Here is a 26,578-nt window from a genome sequence, read left to right as displayed (position 1 = left end):
GCACCACACAAGATATGTCAACCTTCTTTCTCCATTTTTCTCTGTCATTTGTCTTTGATAGAATTTCATTCTTTCTGCAAATATTGAAACCTGCCTTTTTACCTGCCTGGGTGGACCACTTCGGGGGTCGATTTTAAGTTTGTGTTTCCACACAAACTTTCTTAGTAACCTTGTTTTTATTGATTCAGGTTTTGTTAGGTAAAATTAATAATTGTTCAAAGTTTCAACTTGATCCGAGAAAGGATGTCGCTGAGATCACGTGTTCAAAATTTGTAGGAGATAGGGAGACAGCTTTATAAGGAATAGAGTTTTACAATACAAAGAAGAACCTAAAGGCCATTTCATTGCACCATGACCGGTTGTTACTTGTTTTAAAATCTCTAACACACATACACTGTTTCATAACCACATGTCTACACTGTTTCATAACAACTTGCTAGAACTAGACTATGAAGGTTATCAGAAGACGATCACAATGTCTGCTATCTAGATCTAGTTGTCTTCTGTCAGACGGCTAGTCTTCTTTAATCAACTGTCAATTTGAGTGGAAACAAAGTGACGCACGCTAAACACTTGGCATTGTGAGGCTCACGTTGGCAACAAATGGCATAAGGTCACGCTCCGGTCCGTCACTTAGTCACGTAATGGACACGCACACGCGTGGTCAATGACAGTCTAGCATCACTTGGAATAACACTCAATTACAACAGAAGGACTCAAGGCCACTTAGTGACCAAAAAAAAATAGATGCTTAGTGAATGACTCATCAGTACCAGCACTCACACATACAGAGACTGTCTCTCTCTCTCTCTGTCTGTCTCCCCCTCTTTCTGTCCCTCTCTTTCAGTTTCTCTGTCTCTCTCTCTCTATCTGTCTCTCCCTCTGTGTGTCAGTCTCTGTCTCTCTATCTGTGTCTCTGTCTCTGTCACCCTGTTTCTCTCTCTCTCTCTCTGTTTCTCTCTCTCTCTCTGTCTCTTTCTCTCTCTCAGTCTCTCTCTGTCTCTCTCTCTATGTGTCTCTCTCTGTCTGTCTGTCTCTCTCTGTCTCTCTCTGTCTCTCTCTCTGTCTGTGTCTCTTTCTCTGTCTCTCTCTGTGTCTCTCTCTGTCTCTCTCTGTCTGTCTCTCTCTCTGTCTCTCTCTCTGTCTCTCTCTCTCTTACTGTCTCTCTGTCTCTCTCTCATTCTCTCTCTCTGTCTGTGTCTCTCTCTCTGTCTCTTTCTCTCTCTCAGTCTCTCTCTCAGTCTCTTTGTCTCTCTCTCTATGTGTCTCTCTCTGTCTCTCTCTCTTACTGTCTCTCTGTCTCTCTCTCTGTCTCTCTTACTCTCCCCCATTCTCCCACTTGTTCTTGCTTTCAGTGTGAATGTTTACTCGCCAAAGTCTAGAACTCTAGATCTAAACATATTTCTGGACTAGTCAACTTTTCAAGATACTTTGTGTTTTAACGTCATCACCGTTTGGTCTTCCAATCCTGGTGCTATGCGCTCTGGACTGTGGTCTCCATAATGCTAGTCTCAAACTTGAGCTGCCCACCGCCATCTTGTGGGATGTATGGGTCAGCATGTCATCATATTGTGGGATGTATGGGCCAGCATGTCATCATATTGTGGGATGTATGGGCAAGCATGTCATCATATTGTGGGATGTATGGGTCAGCATGTCATCATATTGTGGGATGTATGGGCCAGCATGTCATCATATTGTGGGATGTATGGGTCAGCATGTCATCATATTGTGGGATGTATGGGTCAGCATGTCATCATATTGTGGGATGTATGGGCCAGCATGTCATCATATTGTGGGATGTATGGGTCAGCATGTCATCATATTGTGGGATGTATGGGTCAGCATGTCATCATATTGTGGGATGTATGGGTCAGCATGTCATCATATTGTGGGATGTATGGGTCAGCATGTCATCATATTGTGGAATGTATGGGTCAGCATGTCATCATATTGTGGGATGTATGGGTCAGCATGTCATCATATTGTGGGATGTATGGGCCAGCATGTCATCATATTGTGGGATGTATGTGTCAGCATGTCATCATATTGTGGGATGTATGGGTCAGCATGTCATCATATTGTGGGATGTATGGGTCAGCATGTCATCATATTGTGGGATGTATGGGCCAGCATGTCATCATATTCAAATCTAAGAGAACGTACAAAATATGTTAAAAAGATAATTTTTTAAATTCTTGTTTTCAACTGACCCCAATTATAAAAAAAAACCTCATAACTTGACCACCAATGGTCATTACATCGCAAAGTAATCCTAGTTTTAGTTATTATAATAAGAGTTCATTGCTTGTATTATATGTACTTGAGGCCGTTGACTCGATAGTCTGGGTTTCAAATCCAACCTCCATCATTCTTGACATTGACGCAGCAATGCCCACTTCGCTGGATGAATGAAATAGCAAAGATGATCAAGCAAAATGAAACTCTTCCTGCTAAAGAATCCCTCAAGTCAGAGCAGTGCTGATTAAAAGTAACAGAGAACAGTGGAATAGTATTAGGCTGAGGGGGGGGGGTATCGGTGATCAACAGGCAAAACATTAAATAATATATAGTTATAAAAAAAAACGCTTACATTAATAGGTTTACTGAAATTAGACAAAAGACAAAAATTAGACCAAAAAAATGTATGTGTTTAGCTTCGGTTAAAGTGAAACTCACAACCCAACGCTTTTTTTTTTTAATTAATATTTTCAGCTTGTTAGTGTTTTCACTTGTGCGTATTTTTTTTAATTTATTATTTTAGCTTGTGTTTGTTTCATCTAAAACATGCCTCAGTTGTCCTTGAGCTTTTGCCTCTTTATTTGGGCTTTATTTTTTTATTACCAACAAAACTACATTGAACAACATTGTCATTTGGAGCTATTGGTTTAAAGGACTTGCGACTTGTTATGTCTACGATGAATTGCCTTCAGTACTATACTATGCGTAAGCTACTGTCATTTTGTAGAAGAACAAATTATTTGTGAAAACATTTATTAATGCAATGTTAATTCCCGAATCCATTACAAAGTTTTATTTATAATTGATTATTTTACGTACAGGTTTTTAAAAATCTGAACATCAGCATATAGTCTTTGTTTTAATCTTTACATTGGCATTTTATTATTTATTTTATTATTGACCTATCTTTCAATTCTAATAACTTGAGTCTCTACACAACATTTATCTACCCTTATGTTTGTATATATACTATAGAAAAACAAAATCAATTAGTTACTACTAATTGATCTTATCTTCTTATCTTATATAATACAGACGTTACTTCAAAAAAGAAGATGATTACGTCCTACGCGTCATGCATTTAGTCATGCATATTAACCAATGACTTAAATTCTGCCAAGTCACTGGTTTTCCTGGCTAGCTCAGGCAACCCATTCCATGCTCTAATAGCACTAGGGAAGAAGGAGTATTTGTACAAATTTGTCCTAGCATATGGGACGAGGAATGTGCCTTTATCTTTGTGTCTTTCAGAGTATTTTATTAAATTTTGTTTTTGTATTTGAAGATTATGGTTCAGTGTTTTATGTATTATTGCTACTTTACTTTTGAGCCTTCTGTCCTGAAGGCTTTCTAAATTTAGTGATTTTACTAAAGATGTTACTCTAGTCAAATGTGAATATTCGTTTGTTATGAATCGCACTGCTCTATTTTGTGTCTGTTCTAGTTTCTTAATGTTTTCTTGAGTTGAGGGGTCCCAAACAGAGGATGCATATTCTATTATTGGCCTAACCAAGGTTAAATAACATTTTAGTTTTATGTTCTTATTTGATTTATAGAAATTTCTTTTAATAAATCCTAATGCTTTGTTTGATTTTTTTGTAGTTTCATCAATATGTGGATTCCATGACAGTTTTTCATTTATTATAACACCTAGGTATTTTGCGTTTTTAGTCTGTGTTACTGGTTTGCCATGAATAAGATAAGTGGAATTAATTTGTTTTAGTTTTTTTGTTACTCTTAACAACTGACATTTTTCTGGGTGGAAAGACATGCTCCAATTTGATTCCCATTTCTGTAATTCATCTAATTCTCTTTGTAAAATATCTGTGTCTTGTGTTGTTTTTATTGTTCTATATATTATGCAATCGTCTGCAAATAATCTGACTTTTGTTCCTGAAGTAATGCAATTTGGTAAATCATTTATGTAAATTAAAAATAGTAGTGGACCCAAGACTGTTCCTTGAGGTACACCTGAGTTTACTGTTATCGGTGTTGATTTAGAGCCATTTATTATTACAGTTTGTTCTCTCCCTATCAGAAAGTCTTTAATCCACTGATGCAGTGGACCATTAATGCCGAAATATTTTAATTTTTTAAGCAAACTATGGTGGTGAACTTTGTCAAAAGCCTTAGAAAAATCTAGTAAGATAGCATCTATTTGTTCGCTATTATCTAAACCTTTTGAAAAATCATCAATTAGTCCTATTAGTTGTGTTTCACATGATCTATATTTCCTAAAGCCATGTTGGTATGGTGTGAGGACATTATGTTTGTCTAAGTGGTTTATGATGTTGCTACATATTATGTGTTCTAGGATTTTACATGTGATGCTGGTAAGTGATACTGGTCTGTAGTTTCCTGGGTCAGATTTTTCTCCTTTTTTAAATAGGGGGGTGACATTAGCTTCTTTCCAGTCCTTTGGTACTCTGCCCTGGTTAAGTGAAGCATGAAAGAGTATTTTGAACACTGGGGCTAGCTCATTACTTAGTTCTTTGAGTAATCTAGCTGGAATACCATCAGGTCCAGAAGCTTTATTTGGTTTGGTGTTGGCTAATAGTTTTTGAATTCCATTTTCTTGTACTACTATATCTTCTATGTTGTCTACTTGGTTCAAATTCAGTAATATGTCTTTGTCTCCTGGGGCTGAGAATGCTGATGCAAAGTATTTGTTTAGAATGTTTGCTTTAGTTTCATTATCATTATGTATTATGTTATGTTCATCTTTTAATGGCGCTACGCCTGTTGTTTCCATTTTCTTAGACTTAATGTATGACCATAGGTTTTTGTTGTTGTCTTTAGATATTACATTGTTTATGTATTCACTCTGCAGCTGTCTGCTTACTTTTTGGGTTAAGTGTTTAATTTTTATATACTTTTTGTAAACTCTTTCTGTATTAGTTTCTTTAAATTTTCTATATAGGTTTTCCTTCTGTTTACAAAGCTTCTTTAGTCTATTATTAAACCAGCATTTATTTATTTTGTTTGATGTGTATTTAGTTGGTATTTGATTTTCTATAATGCTTTTAAGATGGTTTTTAATGAAATTCCAGAGGTCATCGACTGGTTGGTTAATGTCTTTTTCTAATAAGAATGTTTGTTGAAAGTTTAATGCAGCTTGGTGTAGTTGTGTTAGGTTACATTTATTCCAGAGTAAGATTTTTCTTTTGGGTTTTGTATTGGCTACTGCTTTTATCTGACTGTGTATTTTTATGATCTCATGGTCTGATAGACCAGGGATAATATCATAATCAACTACTAATCCAGGTCTGTTGGTTAAGAAGAGATCTAATGTGTTGTTTAATCTAGTTGGCTTTTTAATGATTTGATGTAAACTTAGGTTGTGTAAAGTTTCTATGAAAAGCTCATTTATGTCCTTAAGGTTTTGGTGTTTATCTATGGTTAGTGTTTTCCAATTTATATCAGGTAGGTTGAAATCTCCCATAATCCAAAAAACTGCATTTTTATTTGTCTCTTTAAGTGTCGTAATCTGATTACATATTTCCTGCATGTATTCTAAACTAGAATTTGGTGGTCTGTAAATGCTGCCTATTATTAGGGATGTTGAGGTGGTATTAATTTTACAAAATGTTGATTCTATATTTTTTGAGTTAGGTAAGGTAATTTCTTCTGCTATAAGAGTGTTTTTTATTGCTAAAAGAACTCCTCCATGATTATCAGCCCTATCTTTTCTAAAAATTTCATAATTACTATTGAAAATTTCTGCATTATAAATTTCAGGATGTAGCCAAGTTTCTGTGCCTGCAATTATGTCTGGTTTCTCACATTCTAATAAAATTTCTAAGTCTGCTGTTTTGTTCCTAATGCTTTGAAAATTTATTATTAAGGTTTTAAGGTATTTTGGTGTTACTTCTTTAGTAGGTTTGTTTAGTGATTAACTAATTGACTGATTTATTTTTTGTATTGATTCGTGTGTTGTCATTGTGTACGAAATGTGATGACGATTGGATCAGTAGAAGTGGTTGAAAAATCGATCGATAAATCTAAACGACATACAAAAAACCTACAGAATGAATTATTATAAATGTTATACAAATAAATTCTAAGCTAATGTTTTCTTGAGACTAACGGATGAAAAGTTAGGCAGTGATCAGACTTGCAGTGTTCAGACTTGCAGTGTTCAGACTTGCAGTGTTCAGACTTGCAGTGTTCAGACTTGCAGTATTCAGACTTGCAGTGTTCAGACTTTTTCTCAGATCAGTTTCTAGATCTCTTCAATGCAACTGAAGAAAATTTTATTTTTGGGGGGAAGGGGGGGGGTGAGGGGGTTGCATCGTACTGTAGATCGAAGATCCTCTTCCATTACAGAGACATCAAAGGCATTGACCCCCCACCCCCTCTTTTTCATCAACATTGACAGATTAGATTTCATCTTCTAAAACTGTTGAGAAAAAAATGTCATTCCTCTAAAATACCACACACCCTTCCCCCCACCCCCATCAACCCTTTTTCCCTCAATGTTTGTATGTGGTGCGTGAGAGTGTCAATGAGCTCGCGTGTGTGTGTGTGTTTGTGTGTGAGAGTGAGCTTCCATCTGCCTCCTCACTTCTCACTCTTGCTCTCTGGTGAAACCGTTGCACGGTCTGAAATTCTATTGTCAACTCCCTACTTGCGTTTTGTGTTTTGACAGAGCACAGTTCTGTTCAAGCAAGAACAATCTCGAACCTTTTTTTTTTTCCTCTTCATCTTCCTTTTTTTTTTTAACTATGTCCAATGCCTAAAAATAGAGAGGCTTTAGAAGGACAGAGAGGGACAGAGAGGCACTGTAGAAGGACAGAGAGGCTCTAGAAGAAGGGAGCCACTGGAGAGATCTTCACGTGTTGTGAGAGAGTTCATAAACAGATGCTTTAGGAAATTGTATTATCCGCTCTGGTTAAATCGCGCAGAACAAAAAAAAAAACATGAAAAGAAAGGGAGACTATAGAATCATTGAAATCCAATGACTTTGAGGATGCTAGTACCGTAGATACACGCGAATTAGAGAAGGCAATATTGGGTTTTAAAAAATAGAGATCTTATCATCTTATCTTCTATAATACAGACGTTATTTTTAAAAAGAAGATTACGTCCTACGCGTCATGCATTTAGTCATGCATGTTAACCAATCACCTAAATTCTTCTATCAAGTCACTGGTTTTCTTGGCTAGCTCTAATTGCATTACAGAGGGCCAGTACATTGTATAAATTTGTCCTAGCATATGGAACGAGGGATGTGCCTTTATCTTTGTGTCTTTCTGAGTCTTTTATTAGATTTTGTTTAAGTGTTTTATGTATAATTGCTACTTTACTTTTGAGTCTTCTCTCCTATCGGAGATAAGGATAAAGAACAAAAAGTAAAAGAAAGTGAACATAGTTGTGGAGAGTTTATGAATCTCCATAGAATTTCAGTAGAGTGTTTTATGTGTATACATTGTATATGGTCTGAGCCTCCTTTCCTCAAATTTAGATGCAAATAATAGTCATTTTAGTAGGTGAGTTATGTTGCAACATATTTCACAACTTGATCGAACACATTTTTCACCATCAGTCATTTACTATGTTAATTAACTCATGCATACGTTTTGAATTAATACTGCCAGTGTGAACCAGCTATTAGGTCTACACGTTCATAAATCATTTGTAAATAAATAGACAAAAATTATAGGAAGATCTACATTGTTTCCTGTTCCAATCATAATCTATTTACAGAGCACTAAATCTGAATATGTTCTAAGCAATGTACATTATATTCTATTACGACATTGCTTTGACTCAGAAGATTTAGAATCAGTGCAAATTTTACCACGTGACAACGCAGACCATGTGTCGACCTACATTTTTGTCACAGCTTATGCAGACCAATCAATTTAGCCAGCTGTCTCTTTTAAATGCCAATTTAGCCAGCTGTCTCTTTTAGGAGCCATTGCAGCCAACTGTCTCTTTTAGGAGCCATTGCAGGCAGCTGTCTCTTTTAGGAGCCATTGCAGCCAACTGTCTCTTTTAGGAGCCATTGCAGCCAGCTGTCTCTTTTAGGAGCCATTGCAGCCAACTGTCTCTTTTAGGAGCCATTGCAGCCAGCTGTCTCTTTAGGACCCACTGCAGCCAGCTTTCTCTTTTAGGAGCCATTGCAGCCAACTGTCTCTTTTAGGAGCCATTGCGGCCAACTGTCTCTTTTAGGAGCCATTGCAGCTAACTGTCTCTTTCAGTTACACATTTTACCAGCTGTAAATATACGTTCTAAGGGGAGGGGGGGTTACGTTAAAGATAATTTTCTGTTACCGTCAGCCCATCGCCCAAATAATCGTGGCCCTGACATGACACTCGTCCAGAGTCCCGTACACTGCTAGGCCGCCTCTGATGGTGCTGGCAACTTTTTTTCATATGAATCCAAAGTCGTTGTGAATGTACTAGTCAATGAATAGTTAAAAGTGGGGGAGGGGTGACCGTTGAATCATAATGGTTCGCTCTGAATGACATCATTAAGTGATTGGCAAGTACTCACGATGAACTGGTGTGCACCAAACAAACTTATGAGACGCCACAATGGACCGATGTGTTGAAAGACCTGTTGATATTCAGGTTAAATCTAATGAAATACGATTCAACAGTACTTGTCAGATTCAGAGAGGGGGTCATGATACAAGGGCTTGAGAGATCGCTTAAAGACTCCCCCCCCCCTTTTTTTCCTTTTCCCCAAGTTGTGAGAAAATCGTGGACGCCCTGCTACCCCAGAATTTGTTTCCGTGGCGTTTAATTTCACAGAGTAATGGATAGAGTGGATAGAGACTAAATAGACTTCAACTATACAAGACTCAGACTATTTAAAAAACGTAAGCTAAATGTAAAATAAAGCTACACAATGCTGTGGTGTTTCAGTCGAAATAAAGACCAAGCCTGTATCATAAATATTAAGGCTTCTTGAAAACTTCGCCTTGTTTAGCTAGTGATTAGACAAGCTCTTTTCTTGAACCTAGCTCAGCAATCAAGACACAACGTGGCAAAAATAATGAATTGAAAAGGCGTTGTTAATTCCTCTCACATTTTATCCATCAATGAGAAAAGGAATTCGTTTTCTGTCACCTATGTGGCTTACAATAAAACAATCCACTGCCAAATAGCACAAAAGATCTATGGAAATGCTACAAATCCACTAAAACACTTCACTTTGTGTGGAACACATTTGAGCACGTCACTTCTCCCACTTCCCATTCTTGGATCACGTTCAAACTTTGCACAATTATTCAAAGTTCTAGCAAAGAATGTATTGATTTAAAAAAACAACAACAACAAATTAAGTGATCGATTAATGGTAATTAATTACGTTTGTTTGATGTCGAAAAGGGAAATAAATCTTATAGTATTGAGACATATGTCTTTAAATGTGGAGGTCTTCCCTTAAATAGTTTTTTTTTTTTAGATTTCGTAAATTGTGCTTGTATTCCATATCTTATTTCCACTCCTATTTTTACAAAGCTTATCTCATTTTACATCATCTGCCCTTTAGACCACAGGGTCTGAAAGGGGAACTTTACTTTTTTTACTACTATCTCAACTCACTCTGTCTGTCTGTCTGGTAAAAAGTGTGTACAGGTTATTTCTCCCACACCCATTCTCGGATCAAGCTGAAACTTCATTCATTGACATTCTATTCATTGGCATAGACAAGACATGAATCAATCTTTAAAAATTAACCAATTAGATAATTAATTCGTTATTTTGTTTAATAGCAACAAGGGAAACTAATACTTCAGAATTCTAAGATATGGCTAAATTTGTTAAGTTTAGTCCCTTAAATAATTGTTATCACTATTTCTTACGCATTCAACTATTTATTGTACAAAACAAAACAACATCCCGAGGCCTGTCTATTCAAATGCTGTAGTTTCATTGTACTTACAAATCTACATTTGATCTTTAAAAATGTATTGCGTTACCCCCTGAGGCGTCTGCAACAATATCGACTCAAAACATCTTGATTATTCTAGACTTTCTTTTGTCTGAATGGTAGAATTTCTCGTTACCACAAAATTTCGTTATGCTGACTACTCTTGCGTAACAAAACAAAAAAGTTCGCTAGCAGACGTCTTTCTTAACGCGAAGATGATATTACAACGTACGGGCGCAATATTTACCTCGAACGTCCCTTGTTGTATTGGCCAGTGCTGATTCTTTCTTTATTACATTGAATTTGAAATGTGTATTGACGCCTCTCATTATTGTAATGAACTTATTTATGATTTAAACAAAAGTATTAGAAAAAGTGCTCGCATACACCAGGCGGATGAATTTCTGAAGCTAAGAACACAAGAAAACGCTTACTTTGTAGCAAAACAGAAATATCACCTTTTTAACTAGAGAGAGAGAGAGAGAGAGAGAGAGAGAGAGAGAGAGAGAGAGAGAGAGAGAGAGAGAGAGGGGGGATGTTTTTTAGAAATCCTTTGTTTTAAGTTCATAGTAAAATGCCTGTCACTCTGTCCATCTTTCTGCTCATAAAACTTTTTAGAAACTATTTTAGCATACAAGACAGTCTATGAAATCCTCTTTACCGACAAAATAAAGTTACAAAGACAGTTTGTGTGGAAACACAAACTCAAATCGGCCCCCGAAGTGGTCCGCTCTGATTATCAAATTGATCTAATTGTATTGTAAAGAGCCAATCTCTCATTCCAAGCCTCAACGAAGAAACTCTTCGGGTCAGTCCATTGATTTATTCTAAGTAAAAATTAGCCACAATAAATAAATGTGTACCTAGCATTAAGGTGTTTGGTCGTTGTGCTAGCCACATGAAACCCTCGTCAACCGTTCTCTAGGTCTGAAAGGGATACATTACGTGTACTCTATAACGAAGTATTCTACATAAAGACCTAGGTTTTAAAAAGACTCTTGGAGAAATTCACGTTCAACTTACCGTTCTAAACACGTTACCAGGGCGTGTAGTGAAAGGTCACTCTGCTGTCAACTAAATAAAAGTAAGAACAAAATACTATCTGCAACAAGCGAAGAAGTTTAGCATGAGGTTTTACAATGTTAAAAAGTCCTTTAAACGTATCATATATTTTGTACATTACTTTATAGATTACATAGCTAATAAGTGCTTACTTTTTTTTAACACGTCAAACAGCTTGCTTTTATAGTAATCCCTAGTGGATCCAGAACTTTGGAGTTGGGGGGGGGGCGATTTTTTTCCAAACCCTAACCCTATATATATATATATATATATATATATATATATGAGAATAAAATAAAGCAGTGTTTCTCAACCTTCAAAACCCCCAAAAAGCTTGGGGTTCTGGGGGAGCGATGTAAGTTTCTCCAGTGGAGTTCGCCAAAAGCGTTTTCTTGCTTTTCTCACTGCAGAAACGCATTCTCCTCACATCTACAGCTCATTATTTATCAGTGGGGTTCGGGGCAAAGCCCCGACGCCAAAAGGGTTTTCTTGCATTCTTCACCGAAGAAATGCATTCTCCTGACCTAAAGCTCATTGTTCATCCTATTATAAAGGACCTTTTGAATAATGTTGAAAAATATTCTAAGATGAATTTATAGGCCCTTAATACATTGCAAATAAAACCGATTTCTTCCTTGAAAAGATAAGATATTTAGATTAAGGCTTTGAGGATCGCCGCCGAAAAAAAAACAACAACAACAAATAATAGTCAATAAAATTCAAGCATAAATTGTGAGTTATAGTCTCAAATTTATTTAGCTAGAAAATGATCAGTCCACACATTCAAAGATGAGGAAAAGAGCACTATAAGCTGCATTCAATGAGGCATTATTTCAAACAAACAAAAAATGAAATAAATTAAAAAAAATTCTTTCTTAAGATTATTTTTAAAAATGCAGAAGTTTGCATCTTGCAGTATACAGCATGCTCAGTGCACTCTGGTGGTCAAATCTCATTGGTGGATTTGTGGGAAGAGGGAGCATGCAAACTTAAGCCTAGGGGTGCCACTCAGCCAAACAACTCATGTTGACATGAAGAAATTAAAGAATTCTGTAGCTAAATTTTTTTCTGGAAGTGAATACATAGAGATGGATATGAAGATATAACATCTGAAGAGTTGTAGGCTCCTATTTTTGAACAAATATGTGTATGCAACCCATTTATTACTCAATCCATCTTTTTATGAAGCCAGTGACAGTTACAATGAAGGGATGAAAATTTTGGATAATCTTCTAATTGTGTTTTATGACATGAGAATACATCAGAAATTTAAATGGTCATAATCAGCATTTAATGACACTCCATCTAGATAGAGTTGGTCTAACATACATTAAACCAGGTGTAGCTACATTATTTTTTGAAGCTGAAACCACATTTCAAGACATAGTTGAGGTAAAGATGAACTAAAAGTGAAGAACATTTGTGTGTCCAACTTTTTACAAAGATGTTTGTACAACCAAATTATTACATCTTCTTTCTATGATGAAGTCAATAATGTAATAATACAGTTAATGAGGACATAATTAGATACATTTTGGACACTATTCTAATTGTTTTTTAAAATAAGAATTTATCACAAGTTAAAACTTTTAATGGACAGTATTAGAAAATAAGAGAATAAATCTAAAAAAGAAAAAATCCTCAGAAAGAAGTTGAAAACATCTCACATAACAGAAACCCAATAATGTAAGGAACTATTAAATCATGTTTTGATCATTTTCTTTCAAAATCATAATAACATAATTAATTGACAATTTTAGACTTTGTTTCAATTGTTATTCATTTTTATTGTTTATTGACAATAAGCAACTTTCAATGGGAAATTCACATTGACATTTAAATGAAAATGTATGACAATTGTTAGAGTTTCTAGTACAATGTATCACTTAGTGAAATGTATGTGAGAGAGAGAAAGAGACGGAGAGAGAGAGAAAGAGAGAGAGAGAGAGAAAGAGATAGAAGATATATTGGTCTCTATGATGTATCACTAAAAATGTAAAGACAGTTGTAATTTCTATAATGGTATCATTGTATCACAATTGAATATTAAAGTATTGAAATGCATCATGTGAAAACTATATATGGTAAATTAGTTTAATTAAATAAATGTATCATCACAGTGATTTGTACATAGCTTTCTGATACAATACATTAAACATAACTGACCTTTGCATTTATCATTATTGAGCTTTAAAAAGATAAACATTGAATAAAGCCTCCTGACAAGGTTTTGGAACATTGAAATTTATGCCAAAAATATCTTAATTACATGTATCATTATTTAAAAAAGTCAAACACACCAACTTTGAATATTAATATGTGTGTTTATACCAGCTACAAAAAAAAACTAGCACATGGCTGGCAATATTTTTTTCAAATTTCTCATTCCAAGAATGAGAATTTACAAAACCAACAACTTCACCATTTCTTTTATTAAATACTAAATCATATTTCATAATCATTTCATCATGGAGTAATACAACAAATCTTACTTCATTTTTTTATTTTTGTTGATAATCTTTTTAATTCCTCAATAGCAGATTCATTGAAACCTTCTTTGGACTGATATGCATTTGTGTAGTCTCTTAATGTCAAAGCTCCTGACAATTTCAAAATTCCTGTTTTTCTTAAAGTGTCATATGCTACTGGGCTTCTACTTCTGATCAAAATTGCTAGTCTGGTCAGCATTGGGTGCCATCTCTCCCCTTTGTCTTTAGTTGAAAATGCTTTTTTTTTACTCCATCCCAAAAAGCTTTGCCAATTCATTATCTGTATGTTCTATAACATCTTTCATATCCCTACTCAACAGACTACTTAGCTCTACACTATCTGTTTTCAAAGTCAATTGAAACTGCTTTAATTTTTTTTTGACATTCACTAGATTCCTTTCTAGCATTTTTTAGTTCAGATATTAATTTTTCTCTGGTTGTTTTATGTAAGGGATCATGTTTACTTAATGGCTTATTATATCTTGACTTTGCTCTCAATAACTTTCTATTTAATAAACGTTTAGCATAAGAGCAATATTTACATATCAAACCAGTAGATGTTTGCTTCATTAGTATTTCACATTTAGTAGCTCTAACAACAGTTTCCTGGCTGCCAATATTAAACTCTTTGTAATAAATCTGATCTTCATTATTTTTTGGATTTGCATATGGTTGCAAGTTACCATCAACAATTCCAGGACAAAATTTGCGGCATAGAAATAACTTTAAATAATTGTAAACTGTAACTTTTTCTATGCTTTCAATGAAATCTGGAATAGGATTTTCCATTATTGAAGCAGAAACAATTAATTCTTCTGAAATGTTTAGCTTTAATTTTACTGAGGTTTTCATGTCATTCATCATACCAAGAAGAACATGATTATCATTAGCTTCCAACAAGCACCAAGGAGATGGTAAGCATTCAGGATTACAAACATCCTTCTTCAGCTCAGAGAACTGCCTGTACTTCACACATTCTGGTAGTGGTGGTGGATCAGGAGGTAGCTGAAACAATGTGCATTATATTTATTTAATACAATTTTTTCCTTTAGTGTTAATTGCATAAATATATAACAAAGTTTCAACATATTAATGAACACTCTTCATTTTAAATTTGAAAAAAAACAACATATTTACTATTACAAACTTATGAAACAAAAACATTAGAAAAAAAAAATTGATAACACACACACCGAGACACAAATATGCATATATATACATACATATATGTATATATAACAGAGAAAGGGAAGCTTATATTTTTTTATATACAGTGTATACAATTTTTATGCCATTAGAAAATGATAATTAAATTACAGTCATAAAAAGCTGACATTAATATTTAAGTTTTACATTAAATAGAATAAATATTTAATTTCTTTGTGTTTAATATATTGAAATTTCAAATACCATAAGTACCTGTACTGGAAGTTTACTTGGAAGCTGCTTAGGTGTAACTATTGCATTTTGTGGCATGTATTCTGTTGGTAAACTCCCAGGTATAAGGTAATGTGGTTTCCTCTTGAAAAACAAATCTGTACAAATACAGTAAATTGCTTTTAATAAATTTCACTACAATATCTAAAAACAAAAAAAAAATAATGACTTGAATGAATTCATATTTATTTTAGTACTTTTTAATCATATCCCCTATAAAAATGACATTTTAAAAATGCAGCAATATATCTATCTAGTTCCTCATGGATAATAACATATGATATTATTATTATAATTATAACTGTATAAATACATATATACTGTTAGATATATAGACATACAGACGGATTGATTGATGGTGGTTAGATAGTTATAGGGTTACAGTTCTCTTCATACAAAATATTATATAAATGAATACACATTATATTAGAAAATCAAATTATTATCAGTGACATGTAAATTATGCATAAAATTGAAGTAAAAACTTACTTTTATATGTTGTACACTTGCTACTGTCAGTGGGTACAAAGCAACTTTCTTTGAAATGTCGAGAACATATTCTGGCAGTATCAGGGTTAAATCTTGAATCAACACGATCTATGGCAGTAATAAGAGCATTTCGCCATGCATTATTAGTACTTTTCTTTGGCAATTTGTGGAAGGAAAGACCTCGACATTTGGATCTCTGAGCATAGCATCCAATAACAGCACAGCTGGAACCACCCGGCATTGTAACAGTACAGTAGAAAGCAAAACACACCAACACGAATATAGAATAATGAATATAGATAAGAAGATAAGTAGATAAGTAGACCAGGATAGCCCAGATTTTGACTACGTCTATTATCTAGATACTTCGATTTATTTATTATATTATTAAAAAGTAATATTATGGAAAAGACAGCATGAAATTGAAAGGAAGCATTCCACATCAGAATATCTATTTAGGAAAATTAATACCGTAGCCTACATCTTCGTATACATCTAGTTGTTATTCGGATCTAGCTAAACTTGTAGATTATATTATTATAATCAGTGAAAGAATATCTATGACAATATAGATCTACAGCAATAATAAATATATTAATTATAATGATATTAAGTGGAATAATAATTTAAATCCGAATATGTCTTTGACCATTCTAATGTAGATCTACATCCAATTAGGCCATAAATTAGCGTAAAAGAATTTGATTTACAATCAAATCACTCCAGATCTAGATCATCTAGAAAAGGGATATAGGCTACTGTAGACAAATAATAGTAATAGAAACTATAGATCATCTACGATCTAGAATTAAGAATAGATCTAATTTACTATGTAAGTCTTTAGACGCTTTAGTTATGATAAAATAAAATGAAAGAATGCTATCGAGTCAGCTTGAAAGTTTGAATGAATTTAACAAGAAAGGCACAAAAATAATGTTTCAGTTAACTATCAAGTAAATCAACCACAAAGAAAGACATTTTCAAATTAGATTCATATGATTAACGATAAACCTTTTCATCAAAGGCTAAAAATCAGTTGTTTGTTTACATTAGAGATCTAATCATAATTGTGTTAACAGAACAAGCCAGATTTTTTACAACATATGATGATGAAATTTAATATTACTAATTATAGCTTTATGTTCTAAAATTATTAAATTAGTAGACCCTAATTTGAATCTCCTTTTATAAGCAATATAAACCAAATTTAAATTAACAAATACTAGTCGACCGGCGGCGTAGCATACACCGCTATTTTGCAGGGCCGGTCTTAGGTCACTGCGACCGCAGTGGGCCCAGCACTTTCATAGGACCCGAACTAATTCAAGGTGTATAAATTATTAAATTAAACCCGCGCCCTCCTGTCGATTTACCAGGAGCTCCTGGAAATCTCATGGAATTGCAAAATATACAAAAAGTCCTTAAAATATTCCGAAATATATGGACAAAAATTGTCATTTTGGGGTGTCTTTCAATATGGAAAACGCCAATCCTACCCGCGATAAATAAAAATAATTGTGTAATCTGGTGAAAGAAGCTACTGGCGCCTCAAACTAATATAGAATTAGTTGAGGTCGAAAATTCTCAAAGATAGATTAAAACATTTGGTAATTCTTGCTATTGAGTGTGATCTATGTAGGAAACAGAATTATTTTGATATACTGTATGACTTTGCTACACGCAAGGCTTGTAAAGTAATTCTGTATGTAGTAAAGAATGAATAAAATGCATAGACGAATTTATTTTCTAATACAAACTCTTAAATTGTACTTATTATCCGCTTCCCTACCCAAACATGGCCCGGCGAAATCCATTTTGTATAGGGCCCCACAATGGTTAAGTCCGGCCCTGCTATTTAGTGACGGGTGAATATACATAGTAGATTACTTGTTCTCTTTCCATGACTTCTTGGTCACAATGGTTAAGTCCGGCGCTGCTATTTAGTGTTTGTAAAATGTTTGTTTGTAAAATGTTTTACATGTTTCGGATGTTCTTTCAGAGTTGAAGATAATTTACTTCCTAACCCAAACCTCCCGCAGGACGAAGGGGAATAGGAGCGGGCAGGGTTTGATAAATCCAAACGACAGTCCAGCGCGCAAACCACACGATCAGGCAGCCATCCGTAGTGACCGGTGAATACAGTCCCTTTATACGCATTGCTAATGCCACCAATCCTTTAAAAATTAACTTATACACACAATCATACACTCCATAATAATTCTCTGTATTCTTGCATACGGTACCCACAACATTGGCTAATTTATGTTGAGAAGACTTGGATGTTATTTGGGATTTTATTTAGTTAAAAAAATAATAACTTGCCGAGACAAAAGTGTTATGCATATTTTTCATTTAGACATAAAAATATTATTGCTTTTCATTTTTAATGATTAATTCTCCATTAATATATAAAAAAAATGCATACTATCTTGAACCAAAACTCTAAATAAATTTTTAAAAAATTGGTATAGATGTAAATTAAAGATAGAAGAGTGTAGGCTCAGTAACTCACTATTTCTATGTTATTTAGACTAACTCACTCACAAACTTATCTTCTATCATCCATTTACCTAGGTAAAATGACACTCGAAAATGTATTGAGTTTTCCATTAATCGCTTATTTAATACGAATAATAGTATACAATGTAAAAAGAAATTGTCAAATGTGATGAAAAGAGAAAAATATTATCCAAGCTGGCATCATCATTCAAACATCGTGAATGTCGCAAAATAAGTTAATACCGGAAGTACCTCGCCCATGAGTTTGATGTTGAACGAAACTTATGCTTAGTTACCCTTAGTGTTGGCAGTCCTGTATATATCGTTTTGGCGCCGCCGTTTTGGCCCCGCCGTTTTGGCGCGAGCCGTTTTGGCGACGGGACGTTTTGGCGCGAAATACATTATGTACGTTTATTGTATTATTTCTTTTAAAAGAATTATTCATATCTATGTTTTGCATGAGTGTTTGTGTTAAGACATATTTTTCACGTATTAAATGTAAATGTGTGTTTGTTTTTCACATCATTTTCTTTAATAAACATTTTGGCTTGTGTATGTGTGCTTATTAAGAGGCACACTTTTATTTTCAAAAAAGTTTTTATATATATATTACTTTAAAATTAAAAACAAAAATCGCGTGAGAGAGGGGAGGGGTGGAGGAAAGAGTATATACAAGGAGTGAAAAGTGAGCAGAAGAGAGGGGGCGGGATAGGTGTCACATGTAATGACCATTCCCAAGGAGATGATCGCCAGACGCATGACGCCAACGACCAGTGCTCGGTGCTGGTCTTGTCTTCATTTGTTTAACTCTACCTGCGTCAATGCGAGATGTGTCACCCAAATCACCCCTACCCAATTTCTCAAAATATATTTTTTCATGTTAGAGTTTGTACTGACCACATTCCGTGTCTTGATCTTTACTATGTGTGGAGTTATTGTCGTCATTCAGCGTAATAGAGCTTTAGATGCTAACATGGTTTTTGTTATATTAAAGTGTGACACTTAGCTAGTTCGTATATTACACTAATGTCATATAAAAAAAAAATCTTTTGGAAAGAAATTCAAAAATATCATCCAGTGCGATTAGCAGAACTCACATTATAGCATCTCATTACCATTCAGAAATCTGACCTATTATAGGCCTATATTCATGAAATAAGCAAATCCTTTATAATTACAAAAAAATAAATTCGCTGAACGGTGTTAGAATTCATACTATACATACAATATTATGGTAGAGTGAAATAAGCATTGTTATAAAAGCTACGTGATTATTAAATTATCGTCAAATGATATCTCGCGCCAAAACGTCCCGTCGCCAAAACGGATCGCGCCAAAACGTCCCGTCGCCAAAACGGCGGGGCCAAAACGGCGTCGCCAAAAACGGCGTCGCCAAAACGTCACGTACCGGTGTATATATATATATATATATATATATATATATATATATATATATATATATATATATATATATATATATATATATATAGTCTATAACAAAACAGACAAATCTCTCTGTATTTCAAATGCTTTTTTTTTTCTATTTATCTAAGTGACTTTAAAGATAATGCACTGTCCACGGTTTTTAAAATGAGGAATTTGAGCCTATCAATCCATTACTGAACAGAAAAAAAAAAGAAAATCATTATAGTGATGGTGAAGAAAGTCTAAGAACGAAATTGACGCAAAACAGAAATATCCCCTTTTTAACGAGAGAGAGAGAGAGAGAGAGGTGAGAGAGAGGTGAGAGAGAGAGAGAGGTGAGAGAGAGAGAGAGAGAGAGGTGAGAGAGAGAGAGAGAGAGAGAGAGAGAGAGGTGAGAGAGAGAGAGAGAGAGGTGAGAGAGAGGTGAGAGAGAGAGAGAGAGGTGAGAGAGAGAGAGAGAGGTGAGAGAGAGAGAGAGAGAGGTGAGAGAGAGAGAGAGAGAGGTGAGAGAGAGAGAGAGGTGAGAGAGAGAGGTGAGAGAGAGAGAGAGAGGTGAGAGAGAGAGAGAGAGAGAGATGTATTTTAGTAATCTTTTGTTTTAGGTTTATAATAAAGTGCCAGTCACTCTGTCCATCTTTTTGCTCATTAATCTTGTCGTTCTTTTTTTAAAGGACACTTTATTCTTGTTTATTTATTTTTGCTTTTTTTCAGTGGTCAAGCACTTAGTGACCAAGTGTATGCTGGACAACGGCCACGGCGGTGCCACTTCTGTTTACTAGGCTACTTAATTAATCTTTCCCCCCCCCCCTCTAATATCTCCTGCCTGGAAACATCTGAACACTTCTCTCCATCAAAGACTCACGCTGCGTGTACATGAACAACAAACTCACGCAGGCCACGCGCGGCATTAGTTCATCAAGTATCCCCCCTGCGTACCCTCAACGCCGACACCCCCCCCCCACCCTTTGCCTCCTCCCATCTTCTTACCCTCCCGCCCCACAAAACTAACATTGATAAAGTCATTGAGGTCATAAGATATCATTTTAATATCCTCCCAGATCGTGATTCGTCTCCTCCCCCATCCCACCACACCCAGCAGCGTGCTCATCTAGGATTCACTTCAGCCGAAAAACTATTCCGCTTTCTTTCTCCCCCTGTTAGTTGACACTTTCTTTGACCGCAATTCACTATGAGTTCAAGCCCCTTACTCATCCTCTCTGTCTCCTTCTCTCTCTCTCCCCATTTCCATCTCTATCTTGTTCTCTCTTGCTGGAGTAGTATCTTCATTGTCCACGCTCAGCTATCCACCCCCCCCCTCCCTCGTCAATATCAGACTATTAAACGGAACGAGAGAAACCACTGTCTCGCCAAGGGACATTCAGACATGCGGTACATTTGACGGACGGCATGATGGACAGAGAGACTGGCACTTTATTATAAACCCGAGGGCTCTTCATCCACGTCTGCTCGGACAGATCACTGGCTGTAAGACAAGAAGTTAATACACTTTTTGGTGCTGGAATTGTTTACATAGTCCTACTGAAGAGATCTTCATAGATACCACAGTGTTAATAGAATTCAGTCTAGCAGTCTAAAACTGTCCAGTAGTTCTAACGGAACAAACAAACAAATTTATTACGTTACTGCAGTCAATATGTTCAACTCAAAATCGTTTATATTTGTGGTATTGAATTATTACTCCTCGAAAAAGCACTCGGGACAGTTATAGTCAGAATACCGGATAATGGAAATATTGCCATTGGTTCGGGGGATTTTATAACAAAGTTAATCACAGTAATCTATCTATTCTTAGTTTTCATTTTGATTTTTAAGATCCATTCGAAATTGTAAAAAATCTCTTTAAAAGAGAAAGCGATAAAGTGAGAAGAGGAGGCGATGTAATGGAACTCTTGTTGACAACGTCAAAAAATAGAAAAATTTTGGAATTTTGAAATGAAGAAGCAAACTAAAAAGTGTCCATCATGTTTATAAATCTAGAAAATAAATCTGTTTTCAAAGAAATATTGCACTTTGCACGTTACTTTATGCTAGCAGCATGAGTGCTTAGGAGTTCTGATAAAAATAAACTGAAATTATCAGCTTTTTAGAATTCATAACTGATCAAAATGTTGATATAATTTAGAAATACCAGGATCTAAAAATGCACATTGACCTAATTCTCTACACAAGGCTTATTTCCCCTTGGCTAAATAGGTACTGCTGTCCCTTTATAATACGAATTCAATTAATTACGACTAGCTACTTAACTAGTTGTTTGTTTGTTTGTTCATTTTAATTGATTTACGTGTTGTCACGGACTGTGAATTGTGAAGGAAAGTTTTAACTTGATCAAAGAATGGGAAGTGGGAGAAACGGAGTGTACAAGATTCCACCCGGACAGACAGACAGACAGAGTGAGTTAATAGAAGCTTTGTAAAACTGAATTGGTATATGCATTAAGTCATTATAAACTTATCATACACGCTAAAAATAGTTCACACCTAAAAGAGATTTTCACAACAAAATAATCAATGTCAAGGACGCTAAATTGAACCTCAATGTTACCAACGAAAAACACACAAAATTCGATCTACAACTGGAAAAGTTTAGAAAATTTTATTCTGCAGTGCAATATTGTCAACACAATTGGAACGATATGTGTCGTGTGTGCGTAACGTTTTCCTGTTTAATAGTTTGTGTTTTAATGTATAGGAATTAGTTTTTATTGGACGCGTTTTGTTGTCAAGAATAGTGCGTGTGTTTACGTCACGCTTAGTTACGGTATTGTCTTAGCAGCGGAGAGAGCATTTTAGCTGGTTACGTTACAGTTCTGTTTCCCCGTTTTAACGGTATGTAAGTACATAGACAAAATTCCTTGATCTTTTGTTTCAGGGTGTTAGGCTTGGGTTATGAGGGATAGTGTTGTCTTCTCGCCCTGGGGGCTGTGACTGTGTCTAGAGTTGTTTGTTGTATTCGAAGATGTCGATGGTAGGGCCGAGATGGAGTGTTCGTGTGGGAGGTGTGTTATTTGTACAATTACTATTGCAATATTTAAATATCCATGATTCAGTGATTGGCATATGTTGAAATATATTGTTTAATTTGTAATTAGATTATAATTAAATATTGTTCTTTTGGAACAATTGTTGATTATTCATTAACTGTTCCGTTGTTATGACCATTTATATATATATATATATATATATATATATATATATATATATATATATATATATATAGCACAGTGCAGGACAGGCCACTATCCTGTTGGCTCATATTTTTCACGGCTATGGCCAAATTTTCGATTCACGATGCCCCCGCTGCGGGGAAGAAGAGGAAACTGTGAAGCTCTTCAAAATCGACACTGACAACTGGGAATATGTGGCACTGGACAGATCCACATGGAGAGAGAGCATAAAGGAAGGGTCACGGATTGCAGACGTCATACACAACAGAAACAGAAAGAAGGGTGAAAATGCAACGGCGCCTGGTGATTATATATGCCCAACCTGTGATCGCAGCCGTGTATCAAGGATTGGCCTCTTTAGTCACACAAGAAGTTGCAAAGGGAAAAAGATCGTCTCTCGAGACGTAAAATGCCACAGAGACAGAGTCTGGAACTAGGAATCGATTCGCTATTCATAGTTTCACTGTTATGAAAGAAAATACTTATAACATTATTTAATGAAGACTTTTAATAGTAGTATAACAGCACACAATAAAGATTTTTTTTTAAATTTAAGTATTTACTATTATAAAGCTCTGCATATTTGAAGACCAATAGGATATGTAATGTTAATTAAGAATCAATGAATAGTATGTTATCTTATTATAGTACTCTTATTATAGATTTAAAGAGGAAGGCAAAAAAAAAAAAAAACCCAAAAGGTATTTATTAGCTAAGGTTCAATCAATGAGATTTCCTGTGCCACCTTTATCTGATTAATTAGAGATCATTTATATGAAACTGAAATGGAACAGTCCCCTGGAAAGCAGGGTCGCCCTGGCCGAGACCACAACACTTGTCGTGTCGCTGTTCGAATTAATTCCCTATTCTAATCCTATGCCCGCCATCAAAGCCAGGACCTCTCTTGGTTTATTTTCTTTATTAGACGCCGTATCGTGTAATGGACAGTGTCGCCAGGGGCAACAGGCGAGGTAACTTAGAGATCCTAGAACCCTTATCGCGGGATTACTCGCCCCTGTGAGTATGTAATGCGTGAACATATGCGTGCCTGTGGGTGTGTGTGTGCGCATGGGCGCACGTTTTAAAAGCTGTAAAAGTCAAGGAAAGCGTTCTCTAATAGATTGGGGCTTTTCATTTAGTGACATGAAAGAAATATGGAAATTCTATATGTAAATAATTTTAATAGAAAGAAAAAAGACGGTATAATGTAAAATTTTAAGGAGAAAAAGTAGTTCTGTGTTTGTGTAAAGTTCCCCTTTCAGACCTTGTGGTCTATCGGGCAGATGATGTCATCTGTTTCTGTGGCCCACGGTTAACGAAAGGGTGCAATGTGTCCAGCACAACGTCCAACCGCCTTTCCTTTTCCTCAACTTATCTGAGGTACCCATCAGAGCTGGGTGGACTCGGAGGCGCCACAAGATCCCGAAATTAGAAGACCCAGTCTTCACCATGATTCGAACCCGGGACCCCCGGTTCAGAAGCCAAGCACTTTACCGCTCAGCCATGGCACCCTTGTGTATGTGCTGTACGTTTTTTTTTAACGATGTTAGTTAATGAAACAAAACATACACACACACACACACACATATATATACACACACACACACATAAATAACATTTTCGTTATTAGCGATGTTTTCTTTTTAAAACGTGCAAGTATTGAAACCCAAATGAACATGTTTGAACGTTTGAACACATCGCATTAATGAAACAAGCAACATGTTAAAAATACTCACAAGAACCAACAACAAATCTTATGTAAGGGGAGATCATCTAGATCTCCACATTTACAACTATGTCTCTTAGAAATGTAGATATTATTTCCTTTTTTTATATTAAACAAATTAATTAATTACTATAACTAAGTTTTTTTCTATTGATTCATGTTTTGCTAGGTACAATAAATAATTGTGTTGAGTTTCAACTTGATCCGAGAATGGGTGTGGGAGAAATGGTGTGTTCAAACATTTTAACAGACGGAGTTATATAAAAAATAGAAAGGCACGTATTTTTGCAGTTGAAGCCAAGGTAGGTCTAGTAATCAGCAAAGAAGACAATATGTCACTCTCGTAACATGAGCGATCCTTCTACAACTTGTTTCTTCATGATCTTTAAAACAGATTTGGTTCAAAAGATTTTTCTTTAAAAAACATGTTCACACTGTATTGCTTTCATGGAGTATAGAGGAACGCTGACAGGGAACGTTGACAGGAACGCTGACAGGGAACGTTGACAGTGGCAAATCTGTTGGTTATGATAATTACGTCGTGGATAGCTGTAGCAGGCGTTTTCTAGCAATGTGTGAGACTTCAGGAAACGTAAAACCTCTTTGTACTGTTGCTTTCACTGCATGAATAAATCTTTTTTTTTTTTTTACAAAGCGTCTATCAACTCTCTCTGTCTGACAGTATGGTAAAAGGTTTGTACACGTTATTTCTCCCACACCCGATCTCGGTTTAATCTGAAATTTAGCGTTGTTATTTCTTTTACCTGACAACACATGAATCAACTTAAAAAAACAACAATTAGTTAATTAACTATTGGTAATTAATTTTTTTGTTTGCTATCTTGAACAAAAGGGAAAGAAATCTTACTTGACAGATGTGGAGATTATAAGATGAATTAGTCCACTTGAAGACTTTTGAGCCCTGAGTGAACATTTTTTTATGCATTTGAAAAACGATCATGTAAACATTCACAAAGATATACCATTCTCCCTTCCCCCTTTCACAACTGGTCCAGACATGGGATGGCATCATAGCGCATTGAGAAAGCTAAAAGCTGAGCAAAAATAATTAGTAAAAATATTTCTAACCGCCCAGATTTATTATATCTAGGTTGATCGCATGTATAATTGCATGGCTAATCCAAACATATTGATACAATTACACTTAATATAAGCTTTTTTAAAAAAAGTATTTTTAAATATTGTTTTTCACGTTTAATTGTTGGTTTTATTCATGCTTTGTATCCTGACTTGATGACGTAAGTAAGGATGCCAGATTTTAAGAACTGAAGCACATGGGAATGATTTTTGTTCTTGAAGTTTCAATTGAAATGAACTCTAATATTGATAATAATAATAAATAAAAGAAATAAATAAAATGACAACTGTTAACTGACCCACAGGCAAAAGAGAATCTCGTTAAAATAATAAACTCTACGAAATCTTGAATTTCTTGTTCCTCATTTTAAACTTTTCCTGTTCCTCTACACTACAAACGTCGGTTCAATATGTTTATTTGTCATAGATTTTGTCAATCTACAACTTATAGAGCTTTTATTTTAATGAAAATGAGATAATCATAAAAAAACTAAGGCAAATATCTTGACAAGATGTTAGCTAATTTTAAATCAAGGCTGTATTTAATAAACCAATCTCCAATTTCATAAATAGTCTTTATTTACTATGTCGAAACTTGTAAAACTCTTTAAAGTACTAGAACCCTTTTGGGGGCGCAGAGGCTGAGCGGTAAAGCGCTTTGCTTCTAGCCGGATGTCCCAGGTTTCAATCCTGTTGAAGACTGGGGATTTTTAATTACGGGATCCTTGGGCGCCTGTAGTCCACCCAGCTCTAATTGGAACCTGACATTAGTTGGGGAAAAGTAGAGGCGGTTGGTCGTTGTTCTGGCCACATTAACCGTGGGCCACAGAAACAGATGATCTTTACATTATCTGCAGTTCTGCACTATAGGCAGCAAATTCTGGCAACTTTTTATTAGCCATATAACTATTGAAAAAAAAAAATTTCCAAATGAAAATTAAAAAAAAATCATTTGAAAAATGACCTACATATAAATTGACAAATAGATATATAGGTCTTGGTGATCATGCTGTGTTTACATTTGCTGCACAAACAGGTTAGGT

At 35.2% G+C, this 26,578-nt stretch overlaps 1 protein-coding gene across 2 annotated transcripts; it reads right to left on the bottom strand.

Annotated features, from left to right (window-relative positions):
• Positions 1 to 11,935: 11,935 nt before the first annotated feature.
• LOC106075401 (uncharacterized) lies at positions 11,936 to 16,667 on the bottom strand. Of its 2 annotated transcripts, XM_056037225.1 has the most exons (4): positions 16,612 to 16,667; positions 15,601 to 15,824; positions 15,094 to 15,209; positions 11,936 to 14,679 (listed from the first exon to the last, which is right to left on the bottom strand). In XM_056037225.1, the coding sequence occupies exons 1-4, from the start codon at positions 16,617 to 16,619 to the stop codon at positions 14,011 to 14,013; spliced, it is 1,017 nt and encodes a 338-aa protein (XP_055893200.1). In that variant the 5' UTR covers positions 16,620 to 16,667; the 3' UTR covers positions 11,936 to 14,010. The 2 variants fall into 2 exon arrangements, with proteins under 2 accessions (XP_055893200.1, XP_013091797.2); XM_013236343.2 differs by lacking the exon at positions 16,612 to 16,667 and having other exon boundaries at positions 15,601 to 16,603.
• Between the last annotated feature and the right edge of the window lie 9,911 nt (positions 16,668 to 26,578).

Source organism: Biomphalaria glabrata, chromosome 8 (genome assembly GCF_947242115.1).
Source record: "Biomphalaria glabrata chromosome 8, xgBioGlab47.1, whole genome shotgun sequence".
Taxonomy (NCBI): Eukaryota; Metazoa; Mollusca; class Gastropoda; family Planorbidae; genus Biomphalaria; species Biomphalaria glabrata.
Note: the sequence above shows the minus strand (reverse complement) of the source record. Positions and strands in the feature narration are given on the sequence as shown.